Source organism: Alosa pseudoharengus, unplaced genomic scaffold (genome assembly GCF_046254945.1).
Source record: "Alosa pseudoharengus isolate Yale_2024_CS ecotype anadromous, Long Island Sound unplaced genomic scaffold, YU_APseudo_1.1 YU_APseudo_1.1_scf_9, whole genome shotgun sequence".
NCBI lineage: Eukaryota > Metazoa > Chordata > Actinopteri > Clupeiformes > Clupeidae > Alosa > Alosa pseudoharengus.
The window spans coordinates 5,360,985-5,386,618 of record NW_027468881.1 but is presented as its reverse complement, the minus strand read 5'-3'; the positions used below and the strand labels follow the sequence as shown (position 1 = coordinate 5,386,618).

The 25,634-nt window shown below is 43.4% G+C and overlaps 1 protein-coding gene and 1 long non-coding RNA gene across 2 annotated transcripts; both read left to right on the top strand.

Annotated features, from left to right (window-relative positions):
* Positions 1–231: 231 nt before the first annotated feature.
* Positions 232–18,737, top strand: LOC143114224 (uncharacterized). The gene is made up of 7 exons (XM_076275736.1): positions 232–337; positions 679–999; positions 1,462–1,545; positions 14,665–14,736; positions 15,088–15,198; positions 16,939–16,994; positions 17,282–18,737. The coding sequence occupies exons 1-7, from the start codon at positions 301–303 to the stop codon at positions 17,606–17,608; spliced, it is 1,008 nt and encodes a 335-aa protein (XP_076131851.1). The 5' UTR covers positions 232–300; the 3' UTR covers positions 17,609–18,737.
* On the top strand, positions 9,838–13,177 carry LOC143115040 (uncharacterized). Its single transcript, XR_012985033.1, has 6 exons — positions 9,838–9,908; positions 11,084–11,344; positions 11,490–11,522; positions 11,644–11,736; positions 11,828–11,884; positions 11,969–13,177. It is a non-coding gene; the product is annotated as an uncharacterized LOC143115040 (long non-coding RNA).
* Positions 18,738–25,634: the final 6,897 nt, after the last annotated feature.

Here is a 25,634-nt window from a genome sequence, read left to right as displayed (position 1 = left end):
AGTATGTGTGTCTCCTCTGCTTCCTTCCTGAGCTTTATAAACACACACTCTCAGTGAGACACTTGCTCCCTGTCTCTATCACACACACACACTCTCTCTCTCATTCTCTCTCTCTCACACATACACACACACAGTATTTTTTTTTACCCCCCCCACACACACTCTCTTTATTCGTTGCCTCTCCAGACCAGACACAAAACTGCCTGTTCTGAAGAGGGAAGTCGTTGTGGTTGTGTGTGTGTGTGTGTGTGAGTTCGCTGTGAGTTATCATAACAGCACTGTAACTGAGATGTAACTGAGATGAAGACGTTCCTGTGGATTCTCTCCTTTTTCTTCGGTGAGTAGCAGGGGACTTGTGGTGTGTGTGCGTGTGTGTGAGTTTGCTGTGAGTGATTAAAACAGCACTGTAACTGGGTTGAAGATGCTTCTGTTGATACCTCCGTGACTTGCAGGGGACTGCAGTGTGTGTGTGTGTGTGTGTGTGTGTGTGTGTGTGTGTGTGTGTGTGTGTGTGTCTGTGTGTGTGTGTGTGTTGATTCTTTGGGATACCAATCTTCAATCGCTCTAAGTTTAGGACACTCAGATTTTTCCTTTACAGATCTTACCTTTGAGATGGCAAGTTGAATCAGGAGAACCTGACGCTGATTTCTGTTTGGCTGAATCTGAATTTCTCTCTAGTTCAGACAGGAGTCCTGACGACATCCATACGTGTGTCTGGAACTGAAGGAGGAAGAGTGGAATTAACATGCCCATATCCAGATCAGCACATATACACACCAAAGTACTTCTGCCGGGAGCCTTGTGGGCGGAGTGATGTTCTTATTACATCTGGTGACGGGGATAAAAAGGGAAGATATTTAGCTGTGGACACCACAAGTGCAAGGACTTTCTCAGTGATCATCTATAATCTGCGGTTGGCTGATGCTGGAGTTTACTACTGTGGGCTTAGTCAGTGGGGGTCAGACACTAAAACCAAAGTGGTGCTGACGGTCAGTAAAGGTACGTCACACTGCCCCTCACTGCTGTGGAGCCCCTCACTGCTGTGGTGCGACAGCAGTCTGTCACACTTTCATGACGCTTTACCTCAGCAGCACTGAAATATTCAGCTCATCCTCTTCCTCTTCCTCCTCCTTTTCTCCTCCTTCTTCCTCTCTGCTTACTGCTCTTCTTTACAGACCCGACACACACACACACACTTACTACTCTTCTTGTACTGCAGTAGACCCGACACACACACACACTTACTGTCAATACAACACTTTCACATGTACAGGCATTCGCATTTAGGTTATACCCTGTTTATAATATATATATATATATATATATAATAATTACCATTAATTACCAGCAACACATTTGAGCAGATGCACAGATACAGCAGGCTGGCACATTCCATCAGTTTAGTTATTATATTTACTAAGTTTGTTTACTCTGAGCTTGTTTCTGTTGTCTGTGTTTCAGCTCCAGCACCAGTGTCTCCTCCATCCACCACTAAACCCCCCACCCATCTACAGGATACAACCAGCAGCACTGTACCCCCTACAGGTACACACACACACACACACACACAAACACACACACACACACACACAACCCATCTATAGAATACAACCAACAGCATTCTACCCTCTACCCCCTACAGGCAGACATGGGCAGTATTTTAATTATATGTATTTTAAATACGTATTTAATTACTTTAGCGTATTTTGTAATTTGTATTTTGCAGTATTGGAACAAATCTAATGTAGTTTGTAACAAAATACTTTGAGGGATTGTATTTAGAGTATTTCAAATACTTAAATGACTTAATCTGTCATTTTTTCTCTAATAAGCCAACATTTCGCAACGTAAGTGTTAGATACAACTTTTCTCTTTTACGATCCCCTCTGGACATGTCTGAAGTTGGAAAAAATGAATAGAAAAGTCAACTGAGGGAGCCAGAATGGTCAACATGGGTTGTAAACCCATTTTTTTTTGCGCCTGTCTTTTCTGTTTCATCATCCCCTTAGAACATTGAAAGTAAAAAAATAAAAAAAAGTAACTATCTTCATGAGCTTGAATTGTCAGGTGTGTCAAATCAAGACTAAAATGTGAAAACGATACAGATAAGATACTGAGGGAGAACATTAGGACATGGAGCCCATATGATGACCTTTGACTCCATGACCTTGAGTACCTAATAGCTGATGATCATTCTCACTACAGGACAGTATTAAAACCACTTAATGGATTTGACATGAGGATTTATGCCAGGGATAACATCCGCCGAGGTATGCAGAAATAATGGAGGAGACGGACACAAAGACCCCCCCCCTGTTAGGATGGACGGCAGTGGAGGCACTAGGGATGGTAGCAGAACAGGAGTAGCAGGGCCCAAAATGGGAGATTTATTATTCCCAAAATTCCAGAGGTGCAAAAAGTATTTACAGTGACTAAATAATAACAAAAATAAAGAAAAACTTTTCAAAAATAAGAAAATAAACCTAAGTGCAGCGATGCACTAATATGTGCAGGTAAATTGGCAATACCAAAATTCACTGGCCCAACACACAGCACAGAGAATGTTCTCTCTCTCATAGCCCAGAACATACTCAACACAAGTTCCATTCTGCCCCTATAAATAGGCCAAACCCCACCCCTAGGCTATACCAACACATAATTCAATCAATTAACAATATAACACATGTTGAAGTGACAAAAATATACAAAATACATTGCAACACATTCCCCATGACAAATTCATACTATCATAAGCTTTAAATACATCAAGGAAATGTACTAATAACATTCCCGTAGCACATTATTTCCCCCCTGTGGCTCTCTTATGCAATGGTAGCCAACCGTACCCCACTACCTGAAATAGGGGAGCAGTTGCACCACTTCCTGTTTGCCAGTGGGACAGCGTGAACCCCTTCTACAGGTTGGCTACCTTTCTATTGAAATTACTGTCCACCACAAACATTCCACCAATACAATAAACACATACTTTTAGATGTAGCATGCTATGCGTGTCGTGATGTTAATTACACTGTTACGTTGCCGGTAGGCCTTTCCCGACAAACATTAACAAACATCTTAGCGAACGAACGAACAAACGACAAACAGCACAACTACGCACATAACAAACAGAACAAACAACATATCAACTCAGACAGCTTATTCCATATCATGTTGTAATTATACCGGCATATGTGTGGAACAATGATGAATGAAAGTTGTGAATGTTGCGGGTTACGTTTGTCAGTTTATTGATGTGCATGTGTAACGTTCGTGATATCAAAGGTGTCCACCGGCACGGACTCGCACCGTGACATTTCCCCCCCCTTCTACAGGCGCCCCTTGAGGCATCCTAGAAAGGATGTCCGCAGTGCAGTTCTGTGCTCCTGATCGATAGAGAACTTCAAAGTCAAAAGGTTGGATGGCTAAAAACCACCTAGTAATCCGTGCATTGGTATCCCTCATGCGCCCCAGCCAAGAGAGGGCACGATGGTCTGTCTCTAAAACAAACCTCCGCCCAAGCAGGTAATAGCGGAATGAATCCAACGCCCAATTTAAGGCACTCTTTCTCGACTGTGGAGTACCTGGTCTCTTATGGCAAGAGCTTCCGGCTGATGTAGGCAACTGGCTTTAGATGTCCTGGCTCCCCCTGCAAAAGCACAGCACCCAAGCCATGCTCTGAAGCATCTGTCTGCACTGTGAACAGATCAGAAAAGTCAGGGCTCTGTAGCACAGGCTCCCTACACAGAGAGTCTTTCAAATCTTGAAAAGCAGCCTCACATTCAAAAGTCCAGTTAACTTTGGTAGGCAGGTCCTTTTTGGTGAGGGCTGTTAGCACCACCGCTCGATCAGAAAAGTTCGGAATGAACCGGCGGTACCAGCCCACTAGTCCTAAGAAAGACCTCACCTCTTTTTTGGTTCTTGGCCTCTCTGCGGTCTTAATGGCCTCAACTTTTCCCACCTGAGGCCGGATCACACCATGACCCAGGACAAACCCCAGATACTGTGTCTCAGAGTTGGCCAGGGTGCATTTGTCTAGTCGGATGGTCAAACCGGCGGCCTTTATCCTGGTCAGCACCTCATGTAGATGTCCCAAGTGATCGTCCCAGGAATGGCTGAAGATTATTATATCGTCCAAATATGCAGCAGCAAAGCTTTCTGTTCCCCGCAGGACACAGTCCATCAGCCTTTGGAAAGTTGCTGGAGCTCCATGGAGCCCAAAAGGAAGTACCTTGAAATGGTAGCCAAACGGTGTTTTGAAGGCCGTCAACTCTTTGCTCTCCGGTGTCAGCGGGACCTGCCAGTATCCTTTACATAAGTCCAGGGTACTGAGAAACTTTGCCTTCCCCAACTTCTCAATGAGGTAATCTACCCGTGGCATACGATAGGGGTCAAACTTGCTGACACTGTTGAGTTTCCTAAAATCCAAACAGAACTGGAAGCTGCCATCTTTCTTGGGCACCAGGATCACCGGACTGCTCCATTCGCTAGTAGACGGCTCGATCACCCCAAGGTCCTGCATGGTCTCCAGCTCCTCCCATCAGAACTGGCAGCAGTCGTTCAGGAACCCGGTACACTGCCTGTCGTATGGGCCTTGGATCATTCAGCACAATATGATGCTGGACAATATCAGTCCGCCCAGGTCTGTCCATAAAGAGATGATCTGGTAAAATCTCCAGAAGCTGTTCTCTCTTCCTCCCTGCCAGGTGGTCCAGGCTTAGGCCACTCCCCTCAGCTGCACCAGGGAAGAACTGCTCCTCAACTTCCTCCTCTTCCTCCACTGCTCTCACCAGACAGGATTGCCCAGCTGGCAAAGCATGAACAGACTCACGCTGCGGTGCTGGCTCAGGGCGGGCATACCACCTCTTCAGCAGGTTGATGTGGAATGTCTGTAGAGGCCGTCTCCTTACTGGCATGTAGACCTCATATGTGACTGGACCCATCTTCCGCCTAACTTTGAACGGCTCCTGCCACTTTGCCAACAGCTTATTCTCTGACGTGGGCAGCAGCAGCAGGACGTCGTCCCCAGGCTCAAAGCTACGGGACCTCGCTGATTGGTCATACCACTGCTTCTGCTTGTCTTGTGACTTGCACAGATTCTCTCGGGCCAAGGCTGTAGTCTTCTCCAGCTGCTGACGCATCTTCATCACGTACGCCACCACGTTCATCCCCTCAGGTCTGTCCGTGGCTTCCCAGCTCTCCTTCAGGACGTCAAGGGGCCTGCGAACTTGATGAGCGTAGAGCAGCTCAAACGGAGAGAACCCCGTTGACGCTTGTGGCACCTCTCTGTAAGCGAAGAGCAGGAACGGTAGCCACTTGTCCCAGTCCTTGCCTGTTTCAGAGACAAACTTGCGCAACATTGACTTCAAGGTCTGGTTGAAACGCTCAACCAAGCCATCCGTCTGAGGGTGGTAAGGGGTGGTTCTCACACGTTTAATCCCCTATAGTGTATAAACATGTTTCAGTGTGCGGCTCATGAAATTTGGGCCTTGGTCAGTTAGAACCTCTCTTGGTATCCCAACCTGGGAAAAGAACCTAAGGAGGGCTCTAGCTATGTGTTTGGCTGTAACATCTCTCATGGGGTAAGCCTCAGGATATCTAGTGGCATAATCACAAATCACAAGAATGAACCTGTTCCCTGTCTGGCTTCTCTCCAGAGGACCTACAATGTCCACTCCAATTCTTTCAAAAGGGGTTTCTATGACAGGGAGGGGAATGAGAGGTGCCGGTGCAGAGCCACGGCCTATCGTAAGCTGACACTCTGTACATGTTTTGCAGTACTCCTTCACATCTGTATACATCTTTGGCCAGTAAAATCTTTTAGCAATACGAGTCAGTGTCTTCATGAATGCTAAGTGGCCAGCCCAGGGGATAGAGTGCCCTAAATGCAACACCTCCTGTCTACAACTCTCTGGCAACAAAAGTTGGACCCCATCTTGACTTTTCCTGTAAAGCAGCTGATTCTCAATGAGATACATTTCTCCAGTCAACCCAGACAAACCCTTGTCCCCTTCTACCTTCCTGAAACAGTCAGCTAGGGAAGGGTCTTCTCTCTGTAATGTGGCTAGATTGAATGGGAGAACTACATCAGTGTGTGCTAGCTCTGGTAGTTGTGCCTCTGGTGTTGCCTGCACATCTGTGTGTTCTGCTAATTCCAGTATCTCTTCTCTACGTCTTAAACACCTCTCTTCTTTTGTGGGCTTAGGCTCAACCTCTATGTCCTTAACATTCAAGAAAGGTAGTGAGTCTAGTTCTGACTGAGAAGTATGCTTGGCCTGTGAGTGCTCCTGTGCCCTGGCTCTAGTTACCATCCCACACCATGCTGAGTGTTGTAGTAGATCCGGCAAAATAGGCATGTCAGTCCCTAGCAGGATAGGACTCCTTAACAACACCCACCCTCATGAGAAAAGCCTGGTTAGCTACTTCAATATAAACCTCTGCTGTGGGAAGATCTGACCGATCCCCATGCACACAGAAAACTGCTACTGTCTCCTGCTTAGTCCATGCATCTGCAGGGATGAATGTGGCCTGGACTAATGTCTGAGAACAGCCTGTATCCACCAACGCTGACAGGGGCCTACCATTTAATAGAACAGTAACAACTGGCTCATCCTGCCCTATCTTAACAGACTTAGGTTTGGGGGTAAAACAGAGACTAGTGGACTTGGGCTTTTTTAGTGGACAGAACGGAGATGTGTGTCCTGGCTCACCACAGTTAAAGCAAATAACCTCAGCTTTATCTCTAGTAGGGGGTCTAGAGGAAGTGGGCTTAAAAGTAAGGGGTCTAAGGACTTTGGACTGGCTATGTGTGTGAGTGCTAGAACCACCACCCTTGGGCCACACATCAGACTTACTTCTAGCTGCTGGCAGGGTCCCTGCGTAGTAGTAGGCCCCTCCTCTCTGATGTGCTGCGGTGAAGCTCTCCACCAGCTTTGCAGCTTCTGCAGCTGTAGCAGGGTCTCGTTCCTTAACCCATGTCCTTACTTCGGGGTACAGCACCCGCAAGTACTGCTCCAGCACTAGGGTCTCCATTATGGCCTCTTTCCCCCTCGATTCATATTTCACCCACTTGCAGAATAAGTCCTTCAGCCTTGTGTACAGCTCCTGTGGTGACTCGTCCGAAGGCATCTCCAAAGCCCGAAATCTCTGCCGGTAAGTCTCTGCACTGATGTGGTATTTCCTCAGGACAGCCTCTTTGACCATATCATAGCTGTTTGTCTGGCTGGGGCTCATTGCCACAAATGCACTACGGGCCTTACCAGTCAATAGCAGCACCAGCCGAACAGCCCATTCGTCTCTCGGCCATTCATATGCTACCGCCAACCTTTCAAATGTTGTCAAATAATGTTCAATGTCATCAGTCTCTGTTAACTTAGCCATGGATGTCTCTAGGCCTACATTCCGCCTTGGCCTCATCGGTTCCGTTGGTTCATTTCTGGTGTGCTCCATGTCTATTTGCAGTTGATTGACCTGGTGGGTGAGGACCGCAGAGCTTCCCTCTCCTGCCGCTCATCTCTTTCCTTCTGGAAATTCATGAAGCTCTCAAACATCTTTGCCAATGTGAGAAGCGCTGGGTCACCATCGGTCACTGGTCCCACTGCTGGTGAAGTGGACCTGACTGGAGCTGCTGTCCCACCTTCCGCACCTTCAGATTGTTCTCCCTCCTGTGTCTGTTGCTGCGCTTTCTTCGGAGCCATTGCTGCAGGATCGTCTCGCTGTCAAGCCATCGCCTTGAACACTTCTGACACCACTTGTTAGGATGGACGGCAGTGGAGGCAGCAAGGATGGTAGCAGAACAGGAGTAGGAGGGCCCAAAATGGGAGATTTATTATTCCCAAAATTCCAGAGGTGCAAAAAGTATTTACAGTGACTAAATAATAACAAAAATAAAGAAAAACTTTTCAAAAATAAGAAAATAAACCTAAGTGCAGCGATGCACTAATATGTGCAGGTAAATTGGCAATACCAAAATTCACTGGCCCAACACACAGCACAGAGAATGTTCTCTCTCTCATAGCCCAGAACATACTTAACACAAGTTCCATTCTGCCCCTATAAATAGGCCAAACCCCACCCCTAGGCTATACCAACACATAATTCAATCAATTAACAATATAACACATGTTGAAGTGACAAAAATATACAAAATACATTGCAACACATTCCCCGTGACAAATTCATACTATCATAAGCTTTAAATGCATCAAGGAAATGTACTAATAACATTCCCGTAGCACATTATTTCCCCCCTGTGGATCTCTTATGCAATGGTAGCCAACCGTACCCCACTACCTGAAATAGGGGAGCAGTTGCACCACTTCCTGTTTGCCAGTGGGACAGTGTGAACCCCTTCTACAGGTTGGCTACCTTTCTATTGAAATTACTGTCCACCACAAACATTCCACCAATACAATAAACACATACTTTTAGATGTAGCATGTTATGCGTGTCGTGATGTTAATTACACTGTTACGTTGCCGGTAGGCCTTTTCCGACAAACATTGACAAACATCTTAGCGAATGAACTAACACCCCACTAACACAAAACGTTAAGGGAACGTTCGGGAACGTTAGTGTATGGTTCCCTAAAGGGTAGTTCGAACCAAACCAAAAACTAACGGTTAGGGAACGTTACCTAAGGGTTCCTTAACGTTCCTAAACGTTAAGGGAACCAACCAACCAAAACGTTCTCCTATGGTTGCACAGTACCTTCACACAACGTTCCCGTTTGGTTGTTATTGGTTGTTTTTGGTTGTTCTGAGTGCTGTTTTGACATGTTTATTTTAACCAGCTCCGTTTAAGTTTTTGAAGTAGGCCTAGCATATACAAGGTTTGCAGTCACTTGATATTCACTAAAAATGATTGGCCTTATGTAATCAAATTAAGATAAGGAGTAAGAGAATATATTTATTTTTAGGCTGATATCAATTTTGCTATAAACAATACTTTTGTGCTTGATTTCAGTTTTGTAACCGTATGAAGTGAAAATGCTTAAAACACGAATCTATCAATAAAACAATTTTCACTTCTACATTTCACATTTCACTTAGCTCAATATAAAAGTCCAACCGTTACACCCCCACGCCAGTAGGGGGAAGACAACGCCTGGTCTGCATTCAGAACCGATTGCAGTTTCACGTTGGATTAAACAAACAATAATACTTCGGTAAATAAAATATAAAATATTTTTATAATAGTTTTCTGCTATCACTAGAATACATTCAGAACATGTTTCATTTGTTCCTGTAGCCTACCATTACCATTTTACATTCACACATGTTACATTATTTGCATTCGAGGCTTCTGATTAGGTGGCAATGACGTCAATGGTAATGCGTCTCTATTCATTCCAATTCCATGCCGTGTTAAATGTGTTATATAGCATTGTGTGATTGATTGCGCCTCTATCAGCGTTAGAAACTGGAGACAATAACAACACAAGCTCCATTTCAGTTTTTGAAGTAACATACAAAATGTTTGCAGTCACTTGATTTAGATCCACTCAAATGATTGGTCTTATAAAATCTAAGTAAGGTAAACATCATATCAAGATAATATTTATTTTAGGCTAATATCAATTTTACTAAATAAAAAAGATATACTTTTGTGCTTTTTTTTACGTATTAGGTGAACTTTAAACAAAAATCTATCAATAGAACACTTTTCACAACTAAGAAAATTCACTTATTTCATTTCACAATTCACTTCAGTTCAATCAGACAGGCTCTCCCTTACACGTAGGCCTACCCCCACGCCAGTAGGGGGAAGACAGCGCCTCTGCTTTCAGGTGATCGATTGAAGTCTTGTCCTGACTTCCGTAAACGGTCTCTGTTTGAATTACGTGATTCTTCAACACCGCTGGAAGAAGTCTTGGAATGGATTACACTCGTCTTGAATTCGATCTCACGAAAGTAAGTGAAATATGTTACAGTTTCATGATGTAGGCCTAGTGGTTGTAATGCAAGGGTTTGAGGTTTAACCTTAAGTCCTTTCACTTGTAGGGCTTTGTTATATTCCGATTCTGCCAAGTTTGTAATTTACCAGAGCACATTGCTCGTTCGTCTTTGTTTGAGCTGTTCTCAACGTGTTATGTTTTGCAGCATTGTATGTTTTGTGTCATCGTGTTAACCTGCTCACGTTGATGTTACAAATAATAGCACTAGGCTACCGTTTCTTTTAATTAGTTTTAGTGTACAGTCAGTCCTTTTAGGCAAGTCACTCGGCAGCAGTGGTGTAGGCTAGTGGATATAGGCCTACTGTATGTAGCTGGATCTAGGCTACTGTGATGTAGGCTAGTTAGCTGTAGTGGGTAGGCTATACTGTGATCAACCCCAAATGTATCCTAGTCTATTTTAAGTGGGTATACTGAGATGGTGAGGCGTTTTAAGTTGGTATAACCTACTGAACAGTCCTGCATATGTAGGCTACACTAGAGCCATAGAGATGGCTATAGTAGGCTACACTGTCGGCGGCCATTTTGCAACACAGTTGATCGGATAGACGATTCAAGTGAATAGACCTCTGAATTTTGCCTTCAAAAAGCTGAGATCCGGTAGCCTATCTTGCAATTTTTGCTATGGGAAAATAACATGGGGAGAGAATTATTGCACTGTCCCGTGGACGAAGAAGTCTGAAATGCAGACATTTTGCTCAACACACGTTTGTCCTCTGCCTTCGAGTGGTAGGCTAACTGTGATCTTCAACAGGCCTACGTTAAGACAGCAACTTAGATTTTTGCTACCCCAGACCTAACTTGCAATGTAACTTGTCATAGGTAGTTAGGTTAAATTAACACCCTGATCTCCTTATAGGCAAAGATGGCAGTTTTGGTTCCTTTTTGTAGGCGAACTTCAGAGGTCTGAGGTCTACGCCCATGCATTTCTATGGATGCTGTGTCTCCCCATTAGAAATTCTCTGGGCTACAATACAAAAATCAAGTCAAAAGCTGGGCCAAATATCCAGTTAAGAAAATCTGGTTGTGTACAGATGACTGATTGCTGCAATACTATCAATAATAGTTTTCTCTATATGGAAATACTGCTTTGCTCTACTACTGGCTCACAAAAACGTTGTTCTCTTAACGTAGATTCATACACCAAAGCTATGGAAAAATGTCAGCGGCTGATGGACACTTCTAGCATTGAGGCGGAAGAAGATGCGAGCGTCCACAAAAGGCAGTGCATGGTCACGTGATGGTAAGACCTCTTAAATACAGACTACATTATTTGCACAATTCAAATATTCTTTTTGCAATCAGTGCAGATTGCATGGTCTTTTATTTCAGATGAATCCGTTCCGCAAGCAAGAAAGCATTCCAGGATGGTGCGTGTGCCTGGAAGCCCTGTCTGTAAGTTAACATTTATACATGTATTATTTAAGAAAACCAGTTGAGTCATATTTCCTACCATGGAACTACTGACATTCATGTTTATTAACCTAGTGCTTATCATGTTACTGTTCTGATGTATTTGTCTCTTCCTGCCTTTTATTAGGTCAGCAGATGTCACTGCCTCCACCACCTGCATGTGAGTTTTTCTTTGTAGCGATTGTTTAATGTAACAGCATAGGTTTATCTTTTGCAAATGTCATGTGCAAGAAACCTACCATAAATTAACTGACCAATATTCATATTTAATTTCTTTTTAGATGAGTCAACACCACACAGGCAACCAGCTCATTGCCCAGAGCTGGATGGGTCTATTATAACGCCTGCCACTTCATCTTGGGACCCAGTTGAAGGTACAGTGTCTTTGAATTTTCCATTTCCAAGTAAATACAATTTCATGACAAGGAACTTGAGAGTAAGTAACTTTTTTGTTGTTGTAAACAGCACAAGTGACTCATCACACAGAGGGAGGTGGCTTGGCCATGGAGACGGAAATAAGAGGTAAGAACACTCACTTAATTTGTTCACATATGCAGGTATATAATGTATTTAACAACTAAAACTAACACCATCCATTTTCCATAGCAATAAGGACAACCATTACCGCATGGCATTGCGAATGGACGCATTTGAGGAGAAGATGGATGAGCTGCTCATGCTCTTAAGGAGCTCCCAGTCACCTCCCTCTGCTCCAGTCGATGACATATTGCTGTCGTCCTGCTCGACAGTCACTGAGCTGCAGGAGAGGAGGAACAAAATGCCCTCCCTCCAGGACTTGTACTCTGGGACCTAAGCGGGCAGAGACCATCACCAAAGACTCCACATATCCTGCACACACACTCTTTAACTTCCTCCCCTCTGGCAGGCGCTACAGATCCCTGCACACAAAAACAACCAGACACAAGAACAACTCTTTTCCCACTGCCGTCACTCTCCTGAACTGCAGATAAGTGGGGTCATCCCCACTTTGACCGTTTACCTGCCCATTACATACTTTATCATTCCAATATACGTCTTGCACTCTACATTTGCACTATTACTTTGCACTCAACAGCCCACTCCATGTGTACTTGTATTGGTATTATGTCTTTGTATATTGTGTTGGTATCTGCCACAATGTATATTGTTGTCTATTGTACAGTGTGTCTATTTGTTGAATGTAGCACCTACCAAAGTCAAATGCCTTATGTTAATATACTTAGCTAACACTAAGTCTAATTTATATATATATATATATATATATACACAGTGAGGCCTTTTATATTGTTTTTTTTGTCTTTTGATAATTTTATATTAAAGTTATAAGTTCCATCGATTTTGCCAGTTCATTCTTTCCTGCTAATATATAATAATGCATTCCTGCTCGTGCTGTTTAAAGTAATTAGTATGCAAAGGTTGCAATGTTAGGGGAGGGTTCCCTAAAGGTTGCAATATTTAGGGAAGGGAACGTTCCCTAAATGTTAGGGAACGTTATGGGAACAGTTAGGGAACGTTAGGGGAAGGTTTCTAAAGTTTGCAACGGTTAGGGAACGTTAGGGGAAGGTTTTTTAAAGTTTGCAACGGTTGGGGAACGTTAGGGGAAGGTTCTCTAAAGTTTGTAACCTTTAGATAACGTTAGGGGAACGTTCAGGGAACGTTTTATATAACCAAGAACTAACGTTTCCGGAACGTTCAGCAAACTTTCCATGGGAACCAAAACTTGCTCAAAAACTAACCTTAGGGTAACGTTTGGGAACCAAAAACTAACGTTTCCGAAACCAAAAACTATGGTTCCTAGAACGTTTTGGAAACCATAAATTGTTAGCTGGGGCAAACGACAAACAGCACAACTACGCACCTAACAAACAGAACAAACAACATATCAACTCAGAAAGCTTATTCCATATCATGTTGTAATTATACCGGCATATGTGTGGAACAATGATGGATGAAAGTTGTGAATGTTGCGGGTTACGTTTGTCAGTTTATTGATGTGCATGCGTAACGTTCGTGATATCAAAGGTGTCCACCGGCACGGACTCGCACCGTGACACCCCCGATGCAGAAAGAGTTTTCTCCACCAAGTTAATTAATTCTGTATATCGGGACACCTTGCAGGATGTTATTCTGTTTATCCCCCATGTTGCCAGTCATTTATGTAGGCAATAGGCATGCATTTATAGCATCTATTTTGTCCTCAGTTTAAGTGAATCCATATCCGAGCCTACTGTAGGCTACTTCAAATATTCAGAGTAGCAGCCTACTTCCGTTTACCACTAAAATGATCTCTAACATGACCTGTCACATAAACATTGTCTATGTCCATGGCAATGACTGATATGTAGGCTACGAATAAAGTTTATCAAAATAAAGGTCCAATATTAGATCTGATAAGGTAGCATTTTAAATTGCTGATTTTTTTATTTATGTTTAACCACAAGCTCTGCGACCCACCCAGAACGGTTCCGCGACCCACTTCTGGGTCCCGACCCACCAGTTAAGAAACACTGCTATGTTACAGTTGATTCCACTGTTGCGAAGTTTGCTTCTTGTCAGTTCAATCATCGATATGGGATGCTGTTTACATTTTTGTTTACCAGATCTACTTCATAGGAGCACCAATGGACAGAATTAATAGCCCTCTGCCAGCCAATCAGAAAATAGTATTTCTTGTCTCTTGGGGATACGTTTTCAATAACAGGCCTATGCCTTGTAGTTTCTTTTTAAAAAGTTGGTATACCATGATTTTTGTGTGGATATTTTTGTATTTTCAAATTACTAATTACTTGTATTTTAATTAAATACATGTTTCACATCAGTATGTATTTTGTATTTTATTTTGCCAGTATTTGTTTGTTTGTTATTTTATGAGCCAGTATTTGTAGTTTGTAACAAAATAACACAACACAAGCGCACACACACAGATTATGTAGGCTACACAGTGTAGTTAGATAAAGTTGGACAGTAGCACATTTTAATCATGGATAGTAGTTGGACAGTAGCACATTTTAATCATTTTATATATTCGGGGGGGGGGGGGGGGGGGTAGTGGGTAGACCAAACCTACGCCCTTGCATACACACACACACACACACACACACACACACGCACACACATTGTGATGATTTTACTGCCATTAAAACTAATATGCTGATTATACTACAGGATGGTGAAATATTAACAAAGTCCTTTTCGGGAAGGCTGAGGATACATTCACCTTTTGCCTTTAGTGTGAGGATTGTCACTGCACACTATTTCTCTTTTTGTAAATACTATTTTTAAACATTTCCTTTTCTGATCAGAAACACAGAGCAACCAATCAGCTTCCTCCACCATTCACTCAACAACACCCAGCAATGATCTACTTTATGGAGGTTAGACCAAAATTATTATTATTATTATTATTATTATTATTATTATTATTAGCAGCAGCAGCAGCAGCAGATGTTGTTCAAACCACACAAACAAACCACATGCTGGTCTAGATTATGACCATGGAAGGTTTTGCTCTAGTCAGAAACCAGATATGATATGTTTCCTTCTGTTACTAGATAATGATGTTGATATATTTTGTGTGTAAACAATCCGTCTGTAAATGCTGTTGTTGATATGTTTTGTGTGTGTATGTGTATGTGTATGTGTAAATGTTGTTGATATATATTGATATATGTGTGTATGTGTGTGTGTGTGTGTGTGTGTGTGTGTGTGTATGTGTGTGTGAGTAGAAGCTGTTGTCACCATGGTGTGTGGGGAGAGTCTAGCTGTGCTGGTGTCCTGTGTGTTGCTGTCTCTGGTGATTCTCTACAGGAAGAGAATTGCTGCTGGTAAAACACATGGTGAGACAGCTTGTTCGTAACCAACCAGCAAGTGTAAATGTAGTGGCCATCTCTCATACAATTAGATGTAACGACAGCTGTTGTAACACATATAGATCATGATATTTATAGTTATATCAATGACAAATGTGGCATGTTAACATCACGATTGTTACTTTGTAGTTGTGTTCATGTGTACTGTGATACTGTGTAGGCATGTGCCATATACCCTCTGTCCTGTGAGTGTGTTCTGTGTGTTTGTGTGTGTGTGTGTGTGTGTGTGTGTGTGTGTGTGTGTGTGTGTGTATGTGTGTGTGTGTGTGTGTGTGTGTGTGTGTGTGTGTGTGTGTATGTGTGTGTGTGAGTGTGTGTGTGTGTGTGTGTGTGTACTGTGCATGTATAGGCATGTGCCATATACCCTCTGTCCTGTGAGTGTGTTCTGTGTGTTTGTGTGTGTGTGTGTGTGTGTGTGTGTGTGTGTGTGTGTGTGTGTGTATGTGTGTGTGTGTGTGTGTGTGTGTGTGTGTGTGTGTGTGTGTGTGTGTGTGTGTGTACTGTGCATGTATAGGCATGTACCATATATCCTCTGTCCTGTGAGTGTGTACTATGTGTGTGTGTGTGTACTGTGTGTGTGTGTACTATGTGTGTGTGTGTAGGGCATGTGTCATATACTCTCTGTCCTGTGAGTCAATGGTGTCCTCTGGGGTCCTCTATGGCAGTCATTCCCAAACTGTGGTCCGTGAGAGTACTGCAGGTGGTCCGTGGAAAAGCAAAATAAAATATAAAATAATATTTTTTAAAACCTTCATTTTACCAGGAAATTCTAACATATATGTATATTCATATCAAATTTAAATTTAAATTAAATAGTCAACTGTGACTAAAAGGCTAGTGGCGCTAGGCTGTGACGTTCAACTGCAGTGCTGCTAACGGTTAGAACTGGTTAGAACCACAACATGGATCGGTGGATGGCAATAGGTTCTCTGAAGAGAAAAGAGGCAGATGTTAACTTGAGTTCTACTAATAATGAGGAGATTGACAGTGAGTTGGGCCAGATTCCTCATAAAGAGCTACTCTCTTTCTCTGTCTCTCTCTCCCCCTTCTCTATCTCTCTCGCTCTCAGACAGACAGATGATGTTCTTGTAACATTATACATTTAATAATATATTGTTAAGGAAATATGTTGTTGAAATGAACTTGATTATGCCATCGGGCGCTTGATTAAATAAATAAATAAAATACGTGGCAGCCGTTGTGTGCAGTAAACTTTCTTTTAACAAGCCTGTTGTATCCGCCCTTTTACGAGTATGCGTCAAATAAATATTAATTTATATACAAACCAAGACGGCGGATTCCTAAAGAAACGCAAACACCCACCCCATAAGTGTATTTAAATTAGCTAGGTACAGTGACTCGAAGAGCTGTGCGTTGTAGGCCTTTTTTTTGCGTGTAGATTTTGTTCAAATCTACACGCATATGGCTACTAAAAAATGTAAGGTTAATTTATCAAATGCTATTTTGAAGTTTAAAAAAAAAAAAATGTTTTAGACATATTGGTGCTTTTACGATAGCCTACTGATGTGATGCCCAGTTATAGGCCTACTAGTAGGCCTATTAAGAGGTGCAGATTTAATTCAGGTAGGACTGTGTATAGACATTTTATTAAGGGTATTATGAGGTGGTCCGCGAAAATTCTTCATTACAAATAGTGGTCCACACACACACAAAGTTTGAAAACCCCTGATCTATGGTGTCCTCTAGGTCTGACATCATCAGCATCAGCAGCAGCAAATCAAACCCCAGCTGCACCACCTCAGGTATTTCACTGTCAATGCAAACCCACACGGACACACACACACACACACACACACACACACACACACACACACACCAACACATTCATACACACACACACACACACACACACACACACACACATTCATACACAAACACACACGATTCATACACACACACACACGCACACACACACATACTCACACACACATTCACACACACATCCACAAATATTCATACGCATGCAAGACACACACGCACACATCAATGGCACACATATACACTAACTCAATCTACCCCCCCCCCCCAGGCAGCAGAGGATGCTGTTCATGTGTATGATGAGATGATGGAGCTGACGGTCGGTGCAGTGCAGTTCTATTCTGAGCCACAGGGGGAGCCCTCTGACCCCTACAGTCTGGTCCAGCCCACAGCGCTCTCCCACAACATGGACCACCTCAGGGGGCGGCCTGCGCAACAGGCATCTCATACGGACACCACTGGGGTCTACTCCATCATTGAGGGTTCACAACAGGCATCTCATACGGACACCACTGACGTCTACTCCATCATTGAGGGTTCACAACAGTCCCCCAGTGCAGACAGCAGTGACGTCTACTCCCTACTCGCCCCACATTGAAACAAAGCCCCCTCCACTCTCCCCCAACACCTACAGCCGTCACCAGAGACCAGGGACCAGCAGTGGACTAACATCAGCCTAGAGGTCTGCACCAGAGTCCTGCACGGGTCCATTTTTTTTAGACCCGCCCCCGCCCGCACCCGAGAAGTTCAGCACCAGATCCGACCCGTCACCTGTGGTGATATTAAATTTAAATCCGCACCCGCCAGGACCCGTTAATATTTTGCCCGTTACCCGACCCGTGCCCACGATAAATCTCACACAAGCTAAAATTATTCAAATGAATGTGCTTTATTTTTTTTCTTGCACAATTGAAGCACGTAAAGGGCGACCTTTTGCCCTACTCACATTTTGCGTCAGGGATAAACCTTACAACAACGACACATAGCCCAAACATTGCTGCATTAGAACATTATTCTACATAAAACGGACCTGTTAATGAAACAAATAGAACAAGAAAAAAACAACCTGAGCCTGCCACTAGCCAACTTTACCTTGACTTCATCCATTGTAGCCTACTCTCTTGCGCTCCAACTACGAGACGGTTTGTTTAATGTGTTCACACATAGGCCTAGATGCATCAAACAAATAATTCAAAAGTCGCAGTACTGATGTGATGGGTCAAAGGTCGTATCGTTGACTAAAACACATATTTGCGATGTGGTAATGGTAATTTAGATATACAAATATTTCACATATTTTTCAATGATGTTTTATTTCTATACTGTTTTGGTTCTCATCGTATCCGCCCGCAAGGAGTTCTTTTCCCGTCCGCATACCCGCCCGTACATTTTAGGGACGTCATAATTTACCCGTTTTAGCAACTTTTCTGCGGGTACCCATCGTGTACCCGCGGATACCCGACCCGTTGCAGGACTCTGGTCTGCACTCCCGCGGCAAAAGAGTGCGGCGCGGGACAACTTTGAAAGCTCTTTGCGGGAGCGGGTGGGATGAGAGAGGTGCGTTCGTGGGTGCGGGACAAACCGATGATTCACTGCACTTCCGCAAATTATATATGTGCGTAAAATTAAATATGGAAATGATTAAAGTAGTGTTCATAACTATAGTTCAGCTGGATGTTCTGTTAGGCAGCATTAAAAAACAGGGTTTAAAGGAACACGCCACCCAATGTCAGTAGTAATATATGTTCTTACCTTAACTTTCACGAGTTGAGTCATACCTCTCCTGTGTCCGTACGTGCACTCAAACGCTCTGGTGCGCGGCTGGACTGTGTTAGCATGTTGCTATGCTAGCGGGCTTTGACGGCAACTAAGCGTAGAAGTAATCAAAAACATCCACGTTTTACCGACTTAAATACAGTTGCACGAGTAGTTGATAGAAATGCTACGGCCACGCAACGTGAAACGTGGCGATTTTCCAAACGAATAAACCGGAGAACTACAATGTGTGGCGCAATAGCACTTGGGAGTAGTATTACCTAGCGTAGTAGTATTGTTAACACCTAATTGTAGATCCTATCCACCACAGAGTTTAGAATCCATGCTGGATCGACCCTCAGCCTCTCCCTCCCCTCTGAGCGAGAGAGAGGCACACACACTAGAGATGCGCTGATGGGCTATTATTTCAACCATAACTGCATAGCAAAACTTATCATCCATCAGCCATCCATCAACACCAAAGTTTTTTGACCAATTTTCGAAACGGCACCCGCCCACCATCCGCTGGTTGTTTTAATGTAGGGGAGAACTGGTACAATTGTAACAGCGGTACAAATGTAACAGTGTTTTATTCTCAAGATATGGTGTAGCTACGGAAACGTAAACAGACACATATCATGTAATTATGTATAATCTTACAGCCATCCAAATATGAATGGTCTACTATAAATACGACCAGAGATATTAAGCAAAAAGGTGCAAAATTCAAGCATCGCTCAGAGGGGAGGGAGAGGCTGAGGGTCGATCCAGCATGGATTCTAAACTCTGTGGTGGATAGGATCTACAATTAGGTGTTAACAATACTACTAGGTCGAAGTACTCCCAAGTGCTATTGCGCCACACATTGTAGTTCTCCGGTTTATTCGCTTGGAAAATCGCCACGTTTCATGTTGCGTGGCCTTAGCATTTCTATCAACTACTCGTGCAACTGTATTTAAGTCGGTAAAACGTGGATGTTTTTGATTACTTCTACGCTTAGTTGCCGTCAAAGCCCGCTAGCATAGCAACATGCTAACACAGTCCAGCCGCGCACCAGAGCGTTTGAGTGCACCTACGGACACGGGAGAGGTATGACTCAACTCGTGAAAGTTAAGGTAAGAACATATATTACTACTGACATTGGGTGGCGTGTTCCTTTAAGCATAACTGACGGATAGCAGGCCTATAGCCTATATTGTCATTTACGTGGGTTCAATTTGTTCCTGCTGCTCATTGTCAAAACTCAAAAATCGAAAGCATGACAGAGGAAGAGGGCACCAGACTAGGCCTACTTCAGTTGTTAGCCTACATTCAGAACCAAGAAACTGACATCTGGAGTCTTTCTCAGGTGTGTGCTCCTTTCGTGAGACAGAAAGAAAAACTGAATAGGCTAGGCTATCCCTGCATGCGGGCGGGAGCGGGACATCATGTTACAGATGTGGGCGGGAGCGGGACTAAAAATGACACATTAATGACACATAATGCGGGAGCGGGCGGGAGCGGGACAGAATATTGCGGGAGCGGGCGGGAGCAGTCGGGAGCAATCAGTCCTGCGCAGACCTCTACATCAGCCCTCTAACATGTAACCGAATATGAATGTGAAAGACTTGCCTTTCAGGGCACGAACGGTCAAAAGCACAAACTTTTAGAAATATCCTGGCGTCATTTTACGGACAAGGAGAAGTATTCCATTGACGTAGCACGTTAAAAGTGGGCCTATAGCCTACACAATCTGTGTACACAGAACTTCTTCTCCCCTTACTTCCCCTGAAATACATTAATTATATTCACCTTATGACCGTCCCAGGTATTAACTAGGGGGCAGAAAAAGACACTCACTCGGTTGATAAAACTGGACATAGTAAGTCATCCGCTTCAAAGTCACGCTACCGTAAGGCTAATAATAGCTGTGTCCTCACACTATCGCACGTGACAATTACTTAAAAAGGTGATTTTTCTACTCTTCTGGCGTATCGTATCAGGAGAACCATGCCAACTTTGGATGCGGTTATCTTAGCGATACTTTTTGCAATACCCTCGATATACATATCGTTGGAAAGCTTAGTCAATGGCCGTTCATGTGAGCACATTAACTTAATTTTGTAAATTTTACCAAAACAACTGGTTTCGCCTTGTAGGGTCACATATGTGATATATGTGGTATATGTGTTATGTGGTATATGTGATATATGGTATATGTTGTTATATGGTATATGTGGTATATGTGCTGCCATGTGATATGGTATATGTGATGTATGATATGTGTGTTATATGGTATATGTGATATATGGTATATGTCTGTTATATGGTATATGTGATATATGTGCTGCTGTGCCCACATTGTTAGCTGTGGATCATGGAGTGATGTAGGAAAACGATTATCCCCGTGGGGACATTAAAGGTACAGTCAGCAATTGTGCAGAAAGTTGTGTTTGTTTATGTTTATGGTTATATTTGAATCTATTAGCAGACACATTTTTCCCAAAACAACATACATTATATTTTAACCAAGGACCAAACGAAACACACCAGAGGAATGGGCAGTTACCGGGTCGTGTGGAGATGATTGCTGAACATGACTAAAAATGTCATGGGCTTGAAATCGCATATGATCGCTTACTGCACCTTTAAAGACTCAATCTGCCTTGTTCTAGCTACAGCCTCTGGGCACATTACAGGCTCTGTCTGTCTATCTTGCTCTAGCTACCTTTTGCAGATGTTTTAGTGCAGAGTGTGAGCATCAGCAACACCTCACAGACTCAGTTCCTGTGCTGTTCTCACCAGCACAGGCCAAAATGGTGGCCAAGGCACTTTTAGATATGGGCTGGCAGCACTTGCATATCTACTAAGAGAGACGTGTGTGTGACTGTGTGTGTTTGTGTTATTAATACTACTAACTCATCTGTGTGGGACTCTTCCACTAAATGGGTGTGCATGTGTGTGTGCGTCTGTGTGTGTGATGTATCCAGTGAGTGAGTGCATGTCTGTTTGAATATTTTTTGTGTGCTTGTATTTGTGTGTATATGTATATATGTGTGTGTGTGTGTGTGTGTGTGAAGCTAGCATTGTGTGTGTGTATGTGTGTGTGAAGCATGCATTGTGTGTGTGTGTGTGTGTGTGTGTGTGTGTGTGTGTGTGCGTGCGCATTGTGTGTTAGTGTGTGTGTGTGTGTGTTAGTTACTGTGTGTGAGTGCATTGTGTGTTAGAGTGTGTGTGTGTGTGTGTGTGTGTGTGTGTGTTAGTGAGTGTGTGTTAGAGAGTGTGTGTGTGTGTGTGTGTGTGTGTGTGTGTGTGTGTGTGTGTGTGTGTGTTAGTGTGTGTGTTAGTGTGTGTGTGTGTGTGTTAGTGAGTGTGTGTGAGGCGTGCAATGCTGGTGTTCTGGCCCTGTAGACAGCAGCCAGGACGGAGGTGCAGCTGACCTCTGCCAGTGGGTGGTGGGTCGCTTTGACAACAGCAGCGCTACAGCTAAAGCCGCAGCAGTGGTTTACCACATCAGGCACACACACCATACAGCTCTTCTCCTGAAGGCTTTAGTGTGTGTGTGTGTGTGTGTGTGTCTGTGAGTCTGTGAGTCTGTGTGTGCGTTCCTCTGCTAAATGCCAGCGCAACACAACTGATGCACTAATGTGCTTTTGTGAGTGTGTGTGTGTGCGTATGTGCATGGTGTGTATGGAAAGTGTGGACAGTAGAGGAACTGAGAGCAAAAACCAGAAACAAAAACCAAGAAGGGAAGTCAAAAAGAAAAAGTAGAGGGGAGAATTTAAGAAAGAAGCAAATTATAACTAGATGTACCGCAGAGCGGTACAAAATATGAACGCCGCCCAGTCCAGCACATTTTTTCCACAAAAATAAATCACGCTGAAAGGCCTATATGATTCTAACTATCACTAAATTGCATTAGCCACACTCAATTCTCACTGGTATCTGCTAGACAACAAGTACCAAAACATGATTAGTTCATAGATTTCACATGTAAAATTCATTTTATACAACCCCACCCCCATCTTGCCTGTTCATAATTCTGAGAAATTCTTGAATTGTGTGCATGTGTGCGTGTACACGTTTATGTTTATGTGTGTGGGTGTGTGTGTGTGTGTGTGTGTGTGTGTGTGTGTGTGTGTGCGTGCTTGTGTGTTTGCCTGCGTATGTGTGTTTGTGCATGTGCATCTTGCCTGTTCATAATTCTGAGAAATTCTTGAATTGTGTGCATGTGTGCGTGTACACGTTTATGTTTATGTGTGTGTGTGTGTGTGTGTGTGTGCGTGCTTGTGTGTTTGCCTGCGTATGTGTGTTTGTGCATGTGCATGCATGCGTACATATGTCTACTGTGTGAGTATGTGTCATACGTATGATTACTGTGAATGTATGTGTGTGCGTGTGTATCTGTTTATGCACATGTGTGCACATGGAATGGGTTAACATGACCCCTGGAGGCAAACAAACGGAAAAAATGGGTCATCCTAGGCCCTACGGTTCTCAAGATATTCACAGAAAACTGTGTCTGCCCTACCCTCCTTTCGGGGGGTCCAGTACAGCGGGGGGGCTACAGATCAAAACGAAAAACGACGGTTCCATGCTATCCATGTGGGGTTACATGCCCACCAAATTTCGTGTACCCCGGTCTTTCATTGTCCCGGGAATCCTTGTTGGTGTACGGTCACTAAATGTACACATAAATTATTTTATTGTAAGGCCCCCCATGAACGAAAGTTCACAAAACTTGGCATGCATTTGGAGGGTGTCATAATGATCCCACACTTTCAATTTCGTGCAGTTTTGACCATGTCAGCCAGAGATATTGTGATGAAAACACCTAATTTTTTGCTTTTTAATTTTTAACTAGGTGGCGCTATACATGAAATAAGTGGTAATGGGATGGGTTGACGTGCCCCCTTAAGACCAACATACAAAAAAAAGGTGGACCTCCTAGGCCCTACGGTTCTCGAGATATTCACAGAAAACTGTCTCCGGTCACCTACAGGCCAGTTGGTGTATAGTAACATAAATTAATTTATTGTGTGGCCCCCATGAACGGAATTCCACGAAACTTGGCGTGCATTCAGAGGGTGTCATAATGATCCTACACGTCCAATTTCGTGCAGTTTTGACTATGTTAGGTCACAGATACCTGCGATTACAACACCTCATTTTTATTTTTTTGTGTTTAACTAGGTGGCGCTATACATGAAATGAGTGGTTATGGAATGGGTTGACATGGCCCCTTGAGATCAACATACAAAAAAAAAAATGGTCCTCCTAAACCTTACGATTCTCGAGATATTCACTGAAAACTGTGTCTGCCCTACCCTCCTTTCGGGGGGTGCAGTCCAGCGGGGGGGCTACAGATCAAAACGAAAAACGATGGTTCCATGCTATCCATGTGGGGTTACATGCCCACCAAGTTTCGTCTACCCCGGTCTTTCAGTGTCCCGGGAATCATTGACGGAAATTTGGACATGCGAAAAAGAAAAAAAAAAAGAAAAAAATAATAATAACTAGATGTACCGCAGAGCGGTACAAAATATGACCGCCGCCCAGTCCAGCACATTTTTTCCACAAAAAGAAATCACGCTGAAAGTACCAAAACATTATTAGTTCATAGATTTCACATGTAAAATTCATTTTATACAACCCCACCTCCATCTTGCCTATTCATAATTCTGAGAAATTCTTGATTGTTTGTGTTATGTTTATGTTATGTGTGTGTGTGTGTGTGTGTGTGTGCGTGCTTGTGTGTGTGCCTGCGTATGTGCCTGTGCATGCAAGCGTATATGTCTACTGTGTGAGTATGTGTCATACGTATGATTACTGTGAATGTATGTGTGTGTGTGTGTGTATCTGTTTGTGCACATGTGTGCACATGAAATGGGTTAACATGACCCCTGGAGGCAAACATACGGAAAAAAATGGTCATCCTAGGCCCTATAGTTCTCAAGATATTCACAGAGAACTGTGTCTGCCCTACCCTCCTTTTGGGGGGTCCAGTCCAGCGGGGGGGCTACAGATCAAAACGAAAAATTACGGTTCCATGCTATCCATGTGGGGGTACATGCCCACCAAGTTTTGTGTACCCCGGTCTTTCAGTGTCCCGGGAATCCTTGTTGATGTACGTCACTAAATGTACACATAAATTGTTTTATTGTAAGGCCCCCCATGAACGAAAGTACACAAAACTTGGCATGCATTCGGAGGGTGTCATAATGATCCTACACTTTCAATTTTGTGCAGTTTTGACCATGTCAGCCAGAGATATTGTGATAAAAACACCTAATTTTTTGCTTTTTAATTTTTAACTAGGTGGCGCTATACATGAAATAAGTGGTAATGGGATGGGTTGACATGGCCCCTTGAGATCAACATACAAAAAAAAGGTGGACCTCCTAGGCCCTACGGTTCTCGAGATATTCACAGAAAACTGTCTCCGGCCACCTACAGGCCAGTTGGTGTATAGTAACATAAATTAATTTATTGTGTGGCCCCCCATGAACGGAATTCCACGAAACTTGGCGTGCATTCAGAGGGTGTCATAATGATCCTACACTTCCAATTTCGTGCAGTTTTGACTATGTTAGGTCACAGATACCTGCAATTACAACACCTCATTTTTACTTTTTTGTGTTTAACTAGGTGGCGCTATACATGAAATGAGTGGTTATGGAATGGGTTGACATGGCCCCTTGAGATCAACATACAAAAAAAAAATGGTCCTCCTAAACCTTACGGTTCTCGAGATATTCACAGAAAACTGTGTCTGCCCTACCCTCCTTTCGGGGGGTGCAGTCCAGCGGGGGGGCTACAGATCAAAACGAAAAACGATGGTTCCATGCTATCCATATGGGGTTACATGCCCACCAAGTTTCGTCTACCCC

Coding starts and splice junctions, on each gene's coding strand:
- LOC143114224 (XM_076275736.1), top strand. CDS start 301: ATGAAGACGTTCCTGTGGATTCTCTCCTTTTTCTTCG. Junction 1,000..1,461: donor GGTGCTGACGGTCAGTAAAG/GTACGTCACACT, acceptor TCTGTGTTTCAG/CTCCAGCACCAGTGTCTCCT. Junction 15,199..16,938: donor TGCTGCTGGTAAAACACATG/GTGAGACAGCTT, acceptor GGTGTCCTCTAG/GTCTGACATCATCAGCATCA.